General features: G+C 44.2%; 1 protein-coding gene across 2 annotated transcripts in view; it reads right to left on the bottom strand.

The window, feature by feature from the left end:
* pav (kinesin family member pavarotti) overlaps positions 1 to 19,956 on the bottom strand; it is a 58,056-nt gene that overhangs the window by 2,581 nt on the left and 35,519 nt on the right. For both annotated transcript variants that reach the window (XM_077627409.1, XM_077627410.1), the window contains exons 17-21: positions 18,680 to 18,875; positions 14,536 to 14,588; positions 8,230 to 8,323; positions 3,645 to 3,787; positions 429 to 523 (exon numbers count right to left, since the gene is read on the bottom strand). In XM_077627409.1, the coding sequence (XP_077483535.1) occupies positions 429 to 523; positions 3,645 to 3,787; positions 8,230 to 8,323; positions 14,536 to 14,588; positions 18,680 to 18,875 (581 nt within the window). The remainder of the gene's footprint in view (positions 1 to 428; positions 524 to 3,644; positions 3,788 to 8,229; positions 8,324 to 14,535; positions 14,589 to 18,679; positions 18,876 to 19,956) is intronic.

The raw sequence follows: 19,956 nt of genomic DNA, 5'->3' as shown, positions 1-19,956 counted from the left end.
GAGAATTCCCTGGCTTAGCCACCACTGAAACCCATGTATTGGCTGACCGCTTAAGATGTAGTGGCTCATGCAATGCCTACCGGTTAGAACGTAATTTCCGTCACAGTTTAGTTGACGCCGTGATGTGACAAAATATTTTCCACCTTTATAAAAACCACGAACATGTGGACCGCCGGCGATAAAACATTATGGCCATTTCAGCCATGTTCCGATGAGAGCGACGATGTCCATGTCAACAGCGGACCCAGGAAGCGTCACCCACTTCTGTGTTTGTGCGTCCCTTGAAGGTGAGAGGAACTCTCATCCTCACCCCTCAAAAGCTGAAGAGCCCCACTACATGGCTTGGAAGTAAGCCCCATGGGCTCTGAGCTTTTGACAAAGGCTGTACATCCATATATGCATGCAGATGTAGACGTTACTTAACAAACCTTAAGCGATTTGAAGTTGGGGATAAATGCTTCACTGCTTCCACATCGTTGAAGACCACATGAGCCCCACCCGTCGCAGATGGAATCACGTCTCCCTAAAAGATTAAAAAAAAAAGACATTGACATAAAATGCTTTTCATTCCAATGACTCGACAAGTGCTACATATGCTTATTTAATGTTCGTAAGAGTCAGTTATCCTTTAGCTGGCACAGCACTAATGAGCAAGCATTTTATGCTATCATGTCTGTGACTTGTACAGAATATGTAGCAGGCAAGCGGCTAAACACTAACACTGCTGCCACACGGGCACTTTCGATTTTGATCAACTTGGTCATGATCAACCTCAATGAAGATCCAGTTTAACTGCGATTGAGCCCAAACCTGCTCAATCCCAAGCCAGTACCTGAAGCACAATCAAGGCTGCTGCTCTCACGCTCAGGAAACATTCAAATGCCAACTAAAACACAAAATATACAGAAAGACATTTCATAACAGTTGTAAATTTTGAATATTTTATCAAATTGGTTCAATTTCAAAACTTTTGTTCATTCACATTACCAACACCAAGCCCCTGCCTTGACAGCTGTGAGCATGTGTACAAGCGCAAAACTCAGGCCGATGGTAAGATTTTTTTTTATGTGCACATGAGAAACAACCAGTTGTAGCTGTTCCACAGCCACAGAATTTACAATAAAAGCCTGCTGTGGCGTTTTTCGTGGGACCATGGAAAAAAAAAACTTAGCAGCCATGAAATGAAGTAGATACCGTAAAAACCGGAATATAGGTCGAACTTTTTTTCAAAAAACCATGGTGAAAAGTCGACCCCCGTCTTATATACCGGTCATTGGCGGAAAAAATACGGAAGTCTTGCAACAATGGGTGGCTGAAGTCAGCAGCCTCCATCACCATCGCCATCAGCAGCAGTGCCGCCATTTTGCATTTCAGTAGATGCAAAGTGGAAGCTAACGGCAATTTACCGTCGCCTTCAAGAAAAACACGATTGAGTACGAGGAAGCTCACGGGAACCTGGTGGCACAGCGCGAATTTGGAGTATCCGAAAAGAGCATTCAGTACTGGCGGAGGCAGAGGCTGTGTATTAACTTGCAGCAACCAGAAGAAAACATTTCGTGGGCAGACCGTAGTGTATCGAGAATAGGAAGGAAACGTTGCGCTGCGAGCAAGATCGCTGCCTGTGACTGTAGAATGCATCCGCGTGAAAGCGGCAGAGATCGCGCGTGCCTCTAGACTCACGAGGGCGCAATTCAAAGGCTCGCCATCCTGGTTGCGGCGATTCATGAAGAGGAGGGCTTTGCTCTACGGCGCCGTACTTGCCTGTGCCAGAAACAAACACGCGGGCCGATTGGTGCGCGATATTGTTAAAAAATTTGCCGGGTGTACATACAAGCAGCATTTAAATGAAATTAAATACTGTCACCATTGTGCAACCTCTCGAGTCGCATTTGTTTCAAAGTAAGGATGTCTTTCGGTACTTTTCCCATTGAAAAAGATCTTTTTCATTTTTAGAATTGGTTAGTTAGGGGGTCGACCTATATTCCGGTCCGACCTATAGTCCGGTTTTTACGGTAGGAAGCGGTTGAAAAAAAAAAAAAGTGTTGTCTGCCGTTTCTTTTTCACTCCTACTAAGGGCAGCATACTTCTCTGGAATTTCCCGAGGCTTTTAGCTCTCGCGATTGTTCGCATGCACAGAAAATCCTAAACGCCTTGCGACAGCTCTGCATCTGCCTGAGCAGCTGTTGATGGGTGGGAGGCAGCAGTGATAAGGGCGGGTGAACAGAGCGGGCAGAGTTTGGGTACAGGTGCACGACTCTGTGCTGTTTTCGCTGCAGCTCCTTTAATCCTACACAATCCTCGTCTACTGCAATCAAGCTACTGCATTTTTAGGCTGCAGGCAACAAGGAAAATGCGGATCATAGATACATGCATCAGAGTCAACTCGTGCAGCACTGCCCGCGGAGCTTGAGTAGTTTCATTTTCGTGCCTTTACTCTCGTTCACGCTTGTGCCACAGCGGCAATGAAGCTGCACAAACAGCCGCAAGAAAATTCATGTCACCCTGCCAGAAACTGCCTAAAATGGTGGTGGCCAGGTGCCGATGGAACCGAGCTCCGCTTCGGCCATTATGCAGTCGTGTTTCGCGTGCGCTAAACGCAGGCTCACAAAATTCAGGCACGGGGTAAACACTACTGCGAAGTGACGTTCGTGACGTAGCATGCTGAAATGGTGCCACAGTTGCGACTTAACAGCCGAGTTTGTATTGCATGTGTTTCTACGGGAGCTTGGTCTGGACTGGCTCACGGAAAATAGCCGGGAAAATGCAGCACCCAGAAACGTAATAGCAAGGTTCTACTGTATTATCAGGAGTGCTTTGTTTACTTTTATTAGATTACAAACTCATTTGTTTGCAACCACTTGCATGTGTGCAGACAGTGTGACCTGGAACATAGCAGGCTAACTCCTTTAGTATAAGGATCGAGTGGGGACGTGTAGCAGCGTTTTACACTGAGCGCACCTAGAAATTGAGTTGGTATTGAAAATGCTTGTGTACATAACACACTGGCATTATAACAGTGGAGACAGTCATATTACTAGTAAACACCAGAAACACAGCAACAGCTACAAATTCAAGGAAGGAAACAGTTAAGGCAATAATTTATCTACAACTATCTGTTGATAAGTTAAACACAACTATAAAACAGTTTCAAAAAGGAGGATTTAGGACAGGGTAAAAATTTTAGTTTGCCCCTGAATTTTTTTCATGCAGACATCACTTTACTAACAAATGAACTAGTCAACAAACTTCTTAAATGCTACAATCAAACTGTGTGACTGTGCTGAAAACTTTATGGGTTTGATCTGACAGCAGTGAAACACACCTTTAGAGTGCATGCAACGCACTATGATGCTTGCACTGCACAATCTGCTTTTATCACAATATGTGGTGCCCTCTGGGGAGTGGGTGAAAACTGGCTGAAAACCATGCATTTGCTGTGTACCGAGGGGGCTATAATCGGGAGCAAAAAGGCTGCAACGCACAGTGATCGAAGCGTCTCTAATCAGGAGAAGAAAGGTGGCGGTTGTGCTTGTTTTGCCCATCGCATGTGCAGTAGGAGCTGGCAGTATGCAACCAGTGGAGCTGAAGGAGGAGAGGCATGCATGCGCAAAGCAGCCATGTAAAAAAGGCAGATTGCGACTCACTTTGAAGAGCTGTTCCTCCACATCGCCCCCAGAATCCAGCTCTTGGTGCAACAGGGCATACTTGGAGGCTCCCTTGGTGACATCCTTCACACCAAGCTTGCCCACTGACCTCCTCTTCTTCATTACTGGCTGCATCACAGCACCTGCAGCATAACAGCCACACACCACTCACTCTACTCACCATAGTGCATCACTCCAGTAAAGACGAGAGGAAACCACAGTGTCCTGTCACTGTTCCTGTCATTTGTCCTGTGTCCTGTCATTTGTTCACTTAATTAACCAACTTCCCAAGCAATGAAGATAGGCGAAAAATTCCAATGAGAAAGGTGTAGAACGGTGCGCAAGAAGCATGATTGAACAATTTATACCTTTCTATCCATTGCATACAGTCAAACCCCGCTACAACAAAATTCACGGTGTGCGCGAAATATTTCGTTGAATCAGAAATTTCTTTGTGGCGAAACCAGCGCAAAAACACTGTCAGGCTGGACAACATAGTTTCAAAACATCATCAGGATTGTTGACAGCGTGCTCTGTGAGATGCCGAAGTCCGCTGCAACATCTCCCTTTTTTCTGCCGCTGGATGCTGCGCTGATAATTCGTGCTTTCTCTTCAAGAGAAAGGAACTTCCGCTTCCTAGACAAAGTCGCCATGCTTGTGTTGATTGCAGCGCACAAGCATGAGTTAAAAAATCTAGGGCAAACGCACTGCTGCTGTTGCCAGGCTGCTGTGTCCTTTGGTAATGGATTGGTTGCGGCTCTGGCTTGGAAGAAAATGGGAGCTTGCACCCGCGCCTTGTCGCAAGGCAGCCAGCCCGAATGTCATCACCACCAAGCAACGGCGGTTTTCACGTGCGTTTGAATGAGTGGATCAATTGGTTCCAGCGAAAGTTTAGTGAAACAAAGCAGCGTTGACCTGCGGAAGTATACAGATGGGCGGCGATATGCTTGTTTTATTGTAAGATAGATTTTTAAACCCAGCTTCGCATAGTAAAAATTTCGTTGAAGCGGAAACCCACCCCAAGAATGGTTCGTTGTGATGAGAAATTTGTTCCATTACTTTCTATGGTGAGCTGATGGGGAACTGGAAATATTTCGTTTAAGTGACGTTTGTTGTAGCGGGGTTCGAATGTATTAGCTTTTTTTCACTCACTGCAGATTCCAACGAAATGCAAGAAAAATACCAAGTGACATGTACACTTGCACCATGCATGCAGTGTTCCAAACTTTCCGCCTACACACAAACAGCTCATTTAGCTGGGTGTGCTGTCGCTTAAAAGTTGACAAGGCAGTGACACAGGCACTGGCTGTGCGATCTATGCCAGTGCAAGCGATAAGGACTGCCTCTACTTATCGCTATCATAAACTGCCACAAGGGAAGCATACCACTAACTTAAATCGCATAGTCAGCTGCTGCGTTGCTGCCCTGCCACCTTTTAAGCAGCAGCACACCAGGTTAAATGATCTGTTCGTTCTTACATGGAACGTCTGAGAGCACTGCAGCACTGTAATCGTGGAAGCGGGCACGTCATGTATTTTTTTGCATTTAGCAGGCAACTGCAGCAAGTGAAAAAGAACTAATACATAACAGATAATAATAATAATAATAATTGGTTTTTGGGGAAGGAAATGGCGCAGTATCTGTCTCATATCTTTGGACACCTGAACCATACTGTAAGGGAAGGGATAAAGGAGAGAGTGAAAGAAGAAAGGAAGAAAGAGGTGCTGCAGTGGAGGGCTCCGGAATAATTTCGACCACCTGGAGATCTTTAACGTGCACTGACATCCCACAGCACATGGGCGCCTTAGCGTTTTGCCTCTATAAAAAAGCAACCACCGCGGTCGGCCGGGTTTGAACCCGGGAACTCCGGATCAGTAGCAGAGCACTGTAACCACTGAGCCACCGCGGCGGGTACATAACAGATGGAAAGTTAGAAATTGTTCAATCTAACGTTTTGCAGACCGTTTTGCCTATTATTCGCCTGTCTTCATTGCTTGCAAAGTTGGTTAATTAATCTCGGCTAATTATGCAATAAGCACAATAAAAAAAATAGTGTGACTTGCTCTGTACAATAACCAGCAACATACATTTGGTCACGTAGTCCTAGAGTGCCGCAGCATATTTTTAAACCCTGGCTAAAGTTAGCTGGCACACCCTGTATGCAACTTCTTGTGCCGATTTTAGAATTGCGTTTAGTTTTAAGCTAGCTGTTATAGTTGCTGAGTAGTTACAATTAACACTCATAATGTCATCCCCAGGGCATCAAATAATTAAGCAGAAAGTGGACCAGTTCTTCTATGTCAGCATATTCACAAAGCCCTGTTCTGTGCATAAAGCTGTTAGCGAATTTTTCACGCGCCTACTTTTCACGGAAATAAAAGTTAAACTCCAGTACCATGGTACCGGTAGCAGTACCATATAAACACGTGTAAGGGCCGCACTTTTTTTTCCAGATTCGAGGGCCAATTTTCGGGGTGCAGCCCATACACGCGATGTTCGGGGAAAAAAATGTTTTTAAAGTAAAAAGAAGTCGCACAGCATGTACGTTGTCAACATGTGGCCGTTGTTTCGCACTTCCGTCACATAGCAGAGCAACTGTTTTTCCATTTCGGGAAACTTGAAAGGCTTGCCTCGGAAAGTGTGCTTTTTGTAGCTTGCGTTCCTCAATGCATCCTTTTGGTTGCACCATCATACGTCGGACACACTTCTCGGGCACGTCGAATTTCCTGCCCGCCACACGCTTGCCATGTTGGAGAGCAAACTCCCAGCCGTGCAGCTATTAAAGTGCTTGCCCATCGTGCTAAAACTGCGATGCTCGGCGGCAGCCCACAAAAGACACAACTGCGGTGAACTAACACCGCTAACAGGCTAGCACAACTCCCATGCCTTTGACAGCCACAGAAAGCTGGAGCTGGTGATATTGATGCTGATATAGAAAGCGGAAGCTCGCGGCAGAGGAAAAAGTCGACGATGATGATGATGATTCGTGGCCTCGGGCACCACTTGTTGGCGGCAACTGGAAGCTCCTGGGCGCATGCGCGGCCTCTGCGATCAAGCGCACCGTTGCTGACAGCCGGAGCTGATTGCGGAGGCCACGGCGCGTACATTTCAAAGGATATTCCCACGTGGGCCGTGGAAAGTTTGGGTGTGATCCTTGCCCAGACCTTTTCTTTTTAATATTTCCTTTGGGAAAACAGGGATGCGACCCTTACACGCATTTATACGATATTTACATGAAAACTTTTCTTACAAAGCTACCCTTCAAAAACTATTCTGTGTGCACATATAAATACTGAACCATTAGTGCACTCCAAAATGTCGTGGGATTGATGAGCAACAACCAGAATCATTCTGCTATCATTCAATAAAGTGCCAAACAGATGAATGATAGCAAATGCATAAAAAGTGAAAACTGAATCAACCCTAACGTTTATTCCTGCATTTGTTGCATTTATTGCTTCAAACGCTTAAGCTTTTAGTTAGAAAAATTAGGCATCGCCACCATCGGAAGCTCTTACCCGTCCTCTTCATGATGATACCATGATCGTTGTGCTCTGTCATGGGAAGGACCATCAGAAGTGTGGTTTGCTTACAATTTTCGATCACCACACAGAAAAAATTTTCGAAATTTGTGCTGCGTATTTCATTATAATTTTTCAACAGGAGACAGATGAAGGCCCGAGGGTTAAGAAAAAAGATAAATTAAGAAATAGAAAATATTGATCAAACTGGCCATTTTGTTAGCATTGTTCCCCTTAAAATGCATTTTTACATCCCGGTAGTACATTCAAGACTGTATTTAGTGGACGGATGAACTGAGCTTGCCAGCTACCTCGAACCACACCACTGCGGCAAGTTCTGCACTGCATTCACACCCTAGTAGTTAGTTTTTGGTGGGCTAGCTGGTGCATGTCATTTGTTTTGAGAACTGCATACACGGAAAAGGACAAACACAAAGTGGAAACTCCGTGCAAATCTTTGTATCAGTCTTATCTGATAATATTTTGCATGGCTCTCGTGAAAACGAAGGAGCACGTGAAGCCTTCCGATGACATCGTAGTAAGAACTGCCATACTCTGTGTAAAAAGAGTCAGAAAGCGTTAAAGACTTGGAATAAAGATAGAAATCTCAATTTCAATTATCATGAGTGCAGATAATATGCATGCGAATCATATGTTTACAGTAATGTTTCAAGAAGAATGAACATTCCATGGCTGTTTTCTCTTCACACAGACCAGAGCTTAGCATGGCTGCAAGTGCCAGGTTTAGAAATGCACTGAATCCACTGGACTGCGGGAGCAGCTGCAGACACCTGCTCCAAGAACTGAAGAGATTCGTAAAAGAAGCTCCCGCATACTCTCCCCACAGTCCGAAAAGCGGGTATATTTTGACGGCCATAAAAAATTCCACACAAAGAGTAGAAAAACCAGCATTTTGAGTGCTTTCAGTGACAGGAACATATGCAGAGAGACACAAATTTGGTAGGAAGTTCAAGCTGCCTTAAAGCACCTGCATTACCTGCAGAGCGTCAAATGCTGCACAGCAGCGATTTACAAGACATTAAAGCATGACAAAAATGACTCACCGGTGTCAATAGTGTCAGCTGGCTTGTGGTCCACCCACAGATCAGGGCCAGATGACCTGGACCGTCGGTGACGCATCACTGGGAGTATATTGGCCTGGACACACATGTTAGTGCATAAGCATTCCCACAAAATCTCAAACAAGGCACATGTGAAGTGTGCATGCATTTTCCAGTGCTTGTTATGATGCAAACAGTCGACAGCATGTTGCATCACAAGTCGGGGCATCTCAGGTTTTATAGAATGAGCAACATGCTCCTCTGTGCATGTGGTTTTGAGCACATCATCACAAGCAGCCTGGTGCCTGAAATTTGTAGCTTTACACATCGCTTTTTAAGCTTCTGAAATCTGGCCATGCTTTCCGATAGGATATATATGAAATCTTGTTCAGTGAACCCATTTTATCCCACTGATGTCTACATAACTAATTCCTGCACCTCTGATCCATGCTTTCCACATAACCTTTCAAATGAATTGCTATAAGTTCAAAGCTATTAGGTAATGCTTTCAGGAATGGTAATTATGAATGCACAACAATATAACTATACATATACAATTAGATATGCACAAAGATATAAAACTGAGAGTTGAACTAGTTGGTATATTGTTTGATACAAACACAGCGCACTGACACTCTAGCGACTTGTAGCGGCGTTGTGTTCATAGTCAAAGATAAAACCACACAGATACCCCAACTTCAAAATTAGATGACAGCATACTTCCAATGGTAGTCCAGTGTGTTACACAAAGTCAAATAACCCTGAGCTTCAAAACAATGTGTTACAAACTACATTTTCTGTAATCATCAATGCTTAATTCATCATGAAACTACAGTAATCCCTCGTTATAACGAAATTGCTTTACTCGAAACATCGCTTCCTTCGAAATTTTTTCTGCTCCTGACCAAAACGCATGTTAAGCTCCATTACTCAAAGCGCACGAAGAGCTTGACCCACTTAGAACGAAGTGCCGAGTGGTGGCATCGCCGTCGCCGAGCGGCAGCGACGCCTTTGCGCATGCAGTATCAAATTAATTAATAAATTAATTAGGCACTGAAAAAGCCACAAAAGTACCAAACCTACGACCGATGACGTGCCTAGTAACGGGTACCAAGCGAGCGCCGAGTGCCCCCAGTTGTTAAAGGGACAGTGAGGAGAACTCTATCAATTTTTTTTTGTTAGCAAAATCTGATAGTTCGGCATTTCATGACTTTGTTGCCGCTTGTTTGGGAGCGAAAGACGCATTTATTTAAAAAAAAATTTGGGTTCGAAGTTGAAAAAGTTTTTACGCGCCGCTCCGATTCAAACTCTGGGCACTCGCACGACGTTTGCAGCGGCATCTTGCCAGCGTTACGATGGATCCCATTCCCGCGATTCCGAACCCGAAGTTCTCGCAAAAACTCCGGCCTGCATTTCAGCGACCTCAGCCCAACAGAGAGTGCAATGCTTTTAAGGGAGCACGGTTAGGTTAGGAGCCGCCGGGTCATTTCCCTCTTCCGCCGTGAGCAGCCGTTGCTAAATATCGTAAACCCAGTGCGGGGAGTCGCGAGGGGCGAGGACAAGGTCGGCGCGTCGCGCCCTTCGGAGGGTGGCCGGGGATTTTGGGGGGCAATGGATTGCGATTCCTTGAACGGCGCCGTTGCACGGTGCAGCAGGCGGTGTCGAGGAGGTTTTCCACGGTTGCAAGGGTCCACTGGATCGGGCTCTCTCGCCCACTTGTGAATGGATTAAATTAGCCGAGAGCTCGAATAGAACAGCTCCGCCCAACTGCCGAAGCGATTGAATGGAGCCGCAAACAAACGAGTTGGAGGAGAGTGGAGTCGATCACGGTCTCTGCAGGTTCCAAATCTCTTTTTCTTAACTGCCTTATACCTTGTCTCCCGTCCCTAATAAACGATTTCCGTTAAGTAGTTTGAACTTGACTGGCACAGCCGGGAACGTTTCGCCTGGCAAACGTAGAAAGATACAAGTGCTCTTTATACTGCTAACTGCTTTATACGATCACCGACCATTGTGCCATCATAGTTTTTCATCGACCATGGCGATCATCTGACCAGCCTTAACACGCTCTTTCAAAGGTTAACTAGCACTTGAAGCAGCACTGGAGTTCCTGTGCTGTTCAGCGCTTGTAAATCGAGGCGCGTCAAAAACAAAACCACGGGGCACGCAAAGCTCACAGACGCGAAGCGCCATAACAAACCGAAACTCTCCTGGCCGCCTGTGGTGCCACCAAGCATCGGTTTTCTTTGCTTCCAACAATCAGGTTGTCTTTTGTCTGTCTTCCTTGTGTGATAAAAGTGCACTATCGGTTTCAAACAAAACTTACTTCAATATAGAACCGCGCAACCTTCCTTTGTCAGCCTCAGAGGTTCATGGCATCCATGGAGGAAGGAAAATTCCTCCAAGGTGGCGTCTCTTGTCTTATGACGTCATCACGCTTGTACTTGCAAGATTGGCCTGTGGCGGCGATTCCTGTATTTTGGTTCTTTCTTGCTATTTTCCACCTTACAAGAACTTTGTTTTCAGTAAGAGTGGCGTTTTTGTGACCAGGAGCTGGTATTCTATTGATACAAGCCAACTTCAATTTCTCCTCAGTGTCCCTTTAACAGCAGAGCGTACGGAAGCTGTCAGATTCCATGGTGCAGCGCATCCGAATTGGTCGCAATCGCATCGCTGGTGTCCCTCGTGATACAATCCACACGAAAATCGTTTTGCTGACGCTTTGCGATGCCAGAAAACCGCGGTCTCTTGGATGCCGAAAAGTGGCCAAAAGACCGTGGGCAGACTTGCGCACCGTAGCATTCCATGGGGTGCGCTTGTGCAAAATTTTACTGCTCTAAAGAGCACTGCTGGCGCTGAAACGTGCCAAAAAGCACAAAGAAGTGTCCCTTCGATTATGAGGTCGCTCACACTTGCGAGTCATGAGCGAACCGAGCTTTCGGCAACTACGCTGACCGCGGACGTGCCGGGCAACGAACTGAGCTGCTTCCTGGCTGCCGTAGTGATTGCTAAGCCTAACCGTTTCACATTGGCCAAAGCAGACGAAACTCTCGAAAGCACGCGGACGTCATTCCCGAGAGTTTTCGCTTCAAACGAGGTGACCCACAGGTCGCGCTTGCAAGTGTGAACAATGGTGTTGTCGAGCTGCTGCCCGGCCTCATGCCCTTTGCCGTGTTCGACACGAGGAGCTACGTTAAAAATTGGGAAGACGACTTTGGGGAAGCTGGTCTAGAAATTTGCTTGCCGCTCACCATAATCGGCCTGCATCGCAATAAAATACCTGCCCCTAGCTTCATTGCACTTTTGACAGTGCAAATCGACTGATACCTTGCCAAAAACATGAAAAATCCGAGCGTCGCCAGCGGCGAGTCAGGCTGTCAACATGGCGGGTCAACACAGCCATGGTGTTTCCTGGCGATTTTCTCGAGCCGGTCATGCTCGATTCATGCCATCTGACTAGAAAAACTGTCTAGATGCATGGTACGGTTATTGAATTTTGTTCCTAGACATCTGTCAACGGCACAGACCCGATGCTGCACGAACACCAACACTCGAACCGGAGAATTAGCACAGTGTCGTCGACAACGGTGCGCCGAAAAACTCGTTTTGCAAACTTCACAGCTGCACACCTCGGGAAAAAATTGCACAGTAATCATGCAAAGCCCCTACTGCAAAACCGTTCAGTTTTCACGATCGCGCTGTGTAAACACAATGAGCGGCTAGTCGTTTTTTGAGCACAACAAACACTATCTCAGACTCGAGCCACGGCACTTGCGGCGCTTTCCAGCGCGATACTCTTGTAGTCTTCCGTGACAACCCCTCATAAAAGCAGCCACTGCCTTCGCGATTCGAAATACCCCAAAGGTTGAATGCATGGGCGGCAACTGTGGCCTCGTACAATGCTTGGACAGATCAGAGCAGGGGTTGCACACGCCCGGTAAGATCTTGAAACAGCCACTGCCTTTTTTGCAACTGAATAAAGTTTTGTTTCACTGAATACAATGTATTTTGACTTCCTCGCAGTTGCGGCGCAATTAAAGCTCGACTGCTTTAGATTTCCTCGAGCGGTTGCTTATATCGAATTAATGCTTATCACGAATTTTTTTGCCATCCCGCTGACTTCGTTATGAGAGATTACTGTACTTCAAATAAAATGCATAACAAGCTGTGGCAGCCCCTGAGCCGCAACCAAGCGCCGAAAGTGCTCCAACTTCGCGCAAGCGCTGTTCTGCTGCTGGGTCGAGCATCGCCATCCTGGTCTTTTGTTTGTGAATTCTTGCACCGTCTTTTGACACCTTCGAAGCGCGGCTTGCTCGTGATGGGGGGCCTCGTGGCGGTTTGAGAGTTTTTCACGTCTGAAATTTGAGGCTGCGACTAGATGAACCATGCGCTCCTCGTGAACACAGGAGGAGTGTGACTGCTATTGGCTGCTGTACGCAATGACACGGCGGCTCCTCCGGCTGCCCACTGTGCATAGTCTGTTCCGGCTGTTTGCTTTCTTCGTTTCTAGTGGTCCCTGAGTGCTCTCTTCACCTTTAGCCGTTTTTGCTATGGCTGTTTTTGCAATCTCTCGTCATGCCGTTTGAAGAGTTTTGTGTTGCTTGTTGATCGTTGTGCAGTCGGGCACGATGCGTAGAATGAAGTTCAAGACATTACAAGTGTTAGGTGGGCAGAAGTGTCCTATAAAGTTCGTCTGTATGATACTAAATGCAGAAATTCTGTGCTGTGCTATAATTTTCCAGTAAGGAAATTAAAAAAAAAAGTGCCTTGTCTTGCCCTAAGGTACCTATCGAGAAATGACCATAATAATGTTCACAGTGCCAACACATTCCCATATGTAAGCAGCCTTGAGTGTAAATTTAGAAAAGGAGCCTTGTCTTGCCCTGAGGTACACCCGGCCAAATATTTAACTGGCGTGATTTTTTTTGCATCAGTAATTGTATTTTGTAAAATGCTTCATTCGGCTAAACCGCTGGCACATTCATGCTGTAATTTGACACGTGTTATGACATTTGATGGTCCTTTTTTTTTTCATATTATGCTTATTAACTGGTCTACTTGCCTGATTGGATCAAAATTATCAGAAATCCACAGCATCTGCAGCTATGAAGAACCAAAACAAGTGGCACACGCAGCAATAGTTCTGGTTGATCTCGTTTCCTCCTCTGGGTGAACTACCTCTCTTCATTTTGATACACTCCTCTGGTTTGACAACCACCATGTTTGTTATATGAGCCTACCCTGAAAATTTCATTCAGATATTTCAAGAAACAAAAAAGTTATTGTTCAAGGGTAGTCTCAACCCTTAATGCATGTCGCAATGTTGCAATTATGAGATAATACCCCTGTCACACAGCCAGTTTCAATCACCCTCGAGTCGAGGGTCTTCGAGATTCTCAATCGCCATCGAACTCGCCGCTGCTACACGGCAAATCTCAATGGCCATTGAAATGGTTCTCGTGTCTTACGCCACAGATGAGTGGCGCCACAATCGCTACTTTGGATTTTGCAAAAATAACAAAAATAGTTGATAAATGTATACTAAATGCTGAAATACAGGCATACGCGAAAGTCGTTAAAAACCCTTTTAGTTGCACGTACGCGACGTACATATGCATACACTGCTGTAGCCACTTTAATACAAGACGAGCCAAAACCAAGCCAGTCCAACTGCGTCGGAGCGCTGCTTCGTCAGGCTTAAGACCGGGGAAATCGCCATGATATCTGAAAAACAAGAGCTATTTTTCTCTTGAAACTTTATGCGAGAGTAAGAATGGGCAAATCGAAGGCGAATACAACAGCTTAGAACACGATATTGCTTTGAAGGATTAGCGAAGAAGCTGTTATCGCTGTGAAGCGGGCGGGCAGGGTGCCGCCATGTTGTCAACGTTAAGTACGCAAGCAATGCAAAGACTGCAACGCAAAATGAATGCGCTTAATGCGCTTAAAACCAGTCTAATATAATTTTTAAATAATTTTACAGGCTGCTTACATTAAATTTTATGCGAATAATGTTTGTTCATGTTTTTTCACCGTGAATGTGTCGTGTACGAAAGTGCGCTTGGCGCCGCTCGGAGCAACGCTAGCAACCTTGGGCAGCGCTCGAAGGCCCTCGAAATCTCGATGGAGTTCTGCGCTACTCCGTTGACTCGATAGGCTATTGACTCGATCGCCATTGAAACTGCCCGTGTGGCAGCGCTCGATCGCCTTTGAGTCGATAGACTATCGGTTCGAGGGCCCTCGAAATGCCCGTGTGACAGGGGTATAAATTTAATAAAAAACACACTTTAAGAAGATGCTGTGCATCACCTTGGGTGTGCTGTAGTCTGAGGATGGCGAAGACATGTGTGCCATTGGTGACCCTGCAAAAATAAAAGAAAACAGAAATACATGTTGCAACTCAGAGGGGCTGCCCTTAACTGCATGACGCTTGCAGGGTAGTCACTGAACTATGTGGCCTTTTTGGAAGCGATGAAGCAAAAAAAACTGCATGCCAAGGTTCAACAGGACAGACAGTTTGAATGGTATGCTGTAGGCACTTCAACACGACCCCAGCGGGTGTTGCATTTGCATTAACTTCTTGCGCATCTCAAGCACTGTGTCTTGGTTGCGTGGAAAAAAAAAGTACCAGATTTCCTTGTGCTGCACGGCTTTCAGTACAGGTTTTTCTTCATTCTAAAAACTGATATATGACATTGTCTTCACACCTGAAGTTGCCATTGGACCGAACGACCACACTGGGCTAATTCGAAGTTAATTAATAAATTCAGTTCATTCGTGACCTTATTAGCAAAATTTTTGAAATTACCGATGTCTGCCACAGGAGCAATATTACTTCTGAAAAGATTTCCTCGCTGTTATGACCACCCTATTTTGAAGAATTCTCTAGTGTTACTAAAACACCCAGTATAAAAATTTATTTTGGATCATGCATAAATAATTGTTATACGATGAAAGACCAATCAGTGAAACTACAATTTGGTGCACACGTTATTCCAAAGCAAAGGAGCAGAAAAGTAAAAAGGGAATGAGTGGCAAATGATTGGTTTCGGTTTTATGAGGTTTAACGTCCTAAAGTGACTCAGGCTATTATTATTATTATTGAATATTATCCTGCCCATCATAGAAATTCAGTTACAGGGTTCTAAAGTTGCCATTTCATAAATGGGTTGAAAAATCTGTATTCCTGTTTCTTAAGCGACAACTTCAAATCCTATAACTCAATTTCTATGACAGGCAGGATAATTTTACCCTTATTGCATAGCTTGATGTCAAGAGAAAACAATGGCATGCAAGCTATCAAGTTCCCCGCAGCAAAATTTCTTTAACGATTTTGCCAAAAGTTACAGAACATATTGCACAGGTGCACAAGGACTTGTTGTACATAAAATTAAAACATATTTGGAATCAGCACGTAAAAATACATGTGCCCTGAAGATTTCATAACTGTTAATACAAATTCTTTTTTTTTTAGGACCTAATCTCTCGAAGGTACTTCTGAACATTACCTTTACTGAATTACAAAATACAAGCTTAGTACATAATTTTTTTCAGCAATTGAACTACTAAATTAAGAGCATAAATTTCAATTTGCTGGTGAAGCACCCAGTTTGAACATACAGAGCTTCATGGTGCCTGTTACTGTCGCTTGTTGAATAATAAAAATGTCAAGCCACTACCATTACTGCTGCACCCTTCAGCCCCTTTGTGTGAGCAAGTGTCCTTTGCTTTTGTCTGCAAAATGCATTTCTGGTCAAGAATGAACATTCAGAGCAAAGAAATTGAGAGCAGCTTTCAGCATATTTTTAACATTAACCAAAACCTACAGCTTAACTGCAGCCAATACCAAAGCTTTCCAAACAACCGTTGAAATATGAACGATTCAGTGATACAAGTGAAATAATTTTAATATTGACCAGAAAGAAATTAATTGCACATCAACAAATGTCAGGGGCTTTGCAGCTTTGTGCTTGCTGTGAGAGCTTATCTTTTACTCCCTGGCCATTACAGAAAAATTGTCCTTTTACTTTGAGCAATAATGCATGATATTAATGAATGTTGCATGTCACCTGTCACTGTGCTCTTTAATGTCCTGATGTGGGTGTATCAAATATTCTAGTGCCCTCACTGCCTCTCACATGGCAGCAAACATTAAGCTGTCAAAGCACTCATTAAAAGGGGAAGCTGGTTTTAGAAAAAAAATGTTTATTAATGAAGCAGAATTCTTAAATCTTCAGAGAACATTTTTTTTTGTGCCGATTTCAATTATGTCATTTAATTTCATATAAAATAAATGTGTACTTCTGCAATAGTATGCAAGTTTTTGTCAACAGCCTTAAAAAAATTTTGCTAAGGGAAACTTACTGAAACGCATGCCATTGGTTTGTCTTGACACCAAGGGATGTAATAAGGGCAAAATTATCATCCTGCCTATCATAGAAGTAGAGTTTGCCACTTCAGAAATGGGAAAACTGTATTCCTGTTCCTGGAGTGGCAACTTCAAAACCTTTTGACTAAAGTTCTACGATAGGCGGGATAACAATTTTACCCTTATTACATCCCTTGGTATCGAGACAAACCAATGACATGCACTTCAGCAAGTTTCCTGCAGCAAACTTTCTCACTCTCCAAAATCTTCATATTACATAAGCGCACAAGCACTAGTTCTACATGAAATTAAATGGCATATTGGGAATCTGCAAGCAAAAACAACTTCCCTAAAAAATCGTAGTTGTGACAGATATCAAATTTTTTAAAGACAAGCTTCCCCTTCAAAGAACCACAGATCAAGCCCCTGTTTTGGATGACATGTGCAGTAAAGCCTGATCTAAATGTCCACTTGGGGCATAACATGCCATTAGCTTATTTTTGCAGAGAACAGACTTTAACATGCTGACTAAACCTGTTGATATTGCCCGCATAATTAAAATAAAAAGGTTTGAGGCTATTCACTTTTAAAAATGAAAAGGGAGGTACACTTAAACTTCCCTTCGTACTGGTATCAGCACAGTTACATATTTCTGCCTAATTTCAGAAGGCTACGTTAAGGATAACAGTTTACTGAAGTTTATGGCCAGCTGGTAAAGCTTGCTCAGTGACCCAAAGACACTAACGCAGCAACAGTAACAGCGCCAAGACAGGGTAAAAGAAGGATATGACACAAGCACTTGTCCTGTCTTTCTGTTATGCCATAACGCCAACAAGCCTGTACACTGCCCACATATACCACCTCCCTCGTCAGCTATCACTGAGCTTGACACACACAGATTGGAGACATGTCAGCTACTACTGTCCGCCTGATACACCAGGTATGGGAGTTTCAAAATTTTAGTTACAGCAAGAGTAGCAACTGCACGACATAAAGCATTTGGCCATATAGATTGCCATGTCACAAAAAAGTGTTTATTTGCCACGAGCATGTCAGTCCAATAATAAAACAGAAGGTCAACCGCTTTAAAAGAGAAATCAAGGGCCAAAGAAAATGCAGCCAAACATTATGAGGCCCTCACACATGCTTCAGTGTGTTAAGGTATCGCATAACAATGACTAGATGTGGCAACCATTGCCCTTTAAAGCAAGTTGTCCAGCATAAAACTTGTCCAGTGTAAAGACACTTGTGCTTGCACTGATGCATAAAACTTATCTTGCAGCCCATACAAATGACACAAAACAAAATAGATTGAATTAACTCTTTGTATAGAATGACTTACAAGAAATCGTGGAAAAAAAAAGTGCACAGCCATGCACCTTAAAAGAAGTCTTTATGAGGCCAGAAAGCATTCTATCAGAGTATAAACACAATTCCAAACTAATAAGAGCTGCACCAGTATGTTTTCACTGGCACACAAAACACTGCAAATTCACATGCAGAAATGAATGAGCCTAGAGCATAAAGATGCATTGTCCGAAGGTACAAAAGCAAATGCACAGCATGCCTGCATTCAGTAAAAGCAGCAGCCATCACATAAATGCATGTCCATCTACATAGCAAGCATAGCACAAAGCAATAAAAGGAAAAAAATGCATGAAGAAAAGAAAAGGTGTGCTTCAGTTCTATATTCAATGCACTAATTGAATGAGACATGCAAACTGAAGAGCAAAGATGAGACAGAGCATCAGAAATGGTAAAGCGCAGTCACAAACACTGTTCACTGCATATTAGTGTCACTGAATTGTAGTGTATAATTGTAGCATTTGTCACAGGGTTGACACTGTGAGCAAGTTCTTTCTCAGATGCATGTGCTGCAAAGGATGCAAAAGACAAAAGAAAACATCTCTCACTTGTCCTGATCACTCAATCATGAACGAGCGTGCAAGAAGCAAGCATCAGTATGCTGAAAGCAGTTGTCCAACAGGCTGCAGGAAAGTGAAGCTGCGCATGCTTGGGAAGCTTGAAAAGTGCTCCATCGACGATGGCAAAAGGCTAATGGTACCCCAGGGCATCACCACTCACTGGCAGTGGCAGAGCGAGTCATCACGCCACCATCACGTGGCGGCGGAGGTGCAGACGGCTCGGGGTGCCCCGCTGATGCCGCTGGCTGCGTGTACCAGTCGGCGGAGTTGAGTACCTCGCGAAGAATGCGGAACTTTTCGTCGTTCACGCTCAGCTTGGCCTCCAGTTCAGCCTGTTTGTCAGCAAGCAGCTGATTCTGCAAAGATGCCAACCGAAATACAGCTTCCTCACAGAGCGCAACAACAAAGCCATCAGGATAAATGGGTCTCTAAACTTGACAGCGGGGAGCTTGCAAATGAAATAACTCCTTGTCTGATCAGCGCCGAAATGACTGCTGAACAAGAGTTGCTTGTAGCAAACAACCATCCCACCAGAACAAAGTCGCACTCGGAGACATAAAATCGGTTGAAACTCCACCACATCATAAGTACAGAACTGCCTGAATGAGCATTTGTAATGAGCTTAGCTGTTCGCCTGCAAGCTTGTCTGGCATATCTGCTTCCTGAAACAAGGACAACGCACCGAAGTGGACTGTATGCTTCAATATGCTCGGCTGTAGCAACATTCCTGTGCAGCAAAGCGGACTTTTTTCCCCCTTTCTACCACTCCCAGAACAAACTAACAGCACCATCACAAAGGGCTCCAAGAGGCAATAAAATGCACCCTATGATAGGCACCCAAAGAGAGTGACCACTGCAGTCACGTGTCCAAGTGCTCCTTCCGTGCGGAAATAGTATCTCAATGGAAGGACCAAATATCATGCTCCTCAGCTGAACTCATGATGCCCAGTGGTGGGGCCATGGCCTGTAGCTGAAGAAAAAAAAATTTAAGGGCGACACAGGCCTTAAAATGGAAATTTTTATCATCAGAGATAGCATTAGATGAAATTAGGTGTGTATATGTATTTCTTCTGTTCTCAAAAATATAATTAGTTTCAGTATATCTCAATTAGTTCTCATATTATGGAAAAATAGCTCAAACCTAACTGGGTAATTTCTTACTGGTTGTTTAGACACTTTCCCTAAATAATTTTGGTTCCATTTGAAGTAGATCTGTAGCCAAAAATCTGACATGCGGAGCTACGCTATTTATAGTGTTACTGCGAAACATCATAAAAAAATTGTCAGTTATGTTGAAGCACCATAATTATGAAATATAGTTAGGTAACATTACTGTTCATAAAAATTGACATGGTAAACTGAGCCATAAGGACTAGCATAGTTCCGTAGTTCAGTTCTTTCTGAATTCAACGGTCTAAGATTAATTAAGCTTGCGCC

Source organism: Amblyomma americanum, chromosome 6 (genome assembly GCF_052857255.1).
Source record: "Amblyomma americanum isolate KBUSLIRL-KWMA chromosome 6, ASM5285725v1, whole genome shotgun sequence".
NCBI lineage: Eukaryota > Metazoa > Arthropoda > Arachnida > Ixodida > Ixodidae > Amblyomma > Amblyomma americanum.
Note: the sequence above shows the minus strand (reverse complement) of the source record. Positions and strands in the feature narration are given on the sequence as shown.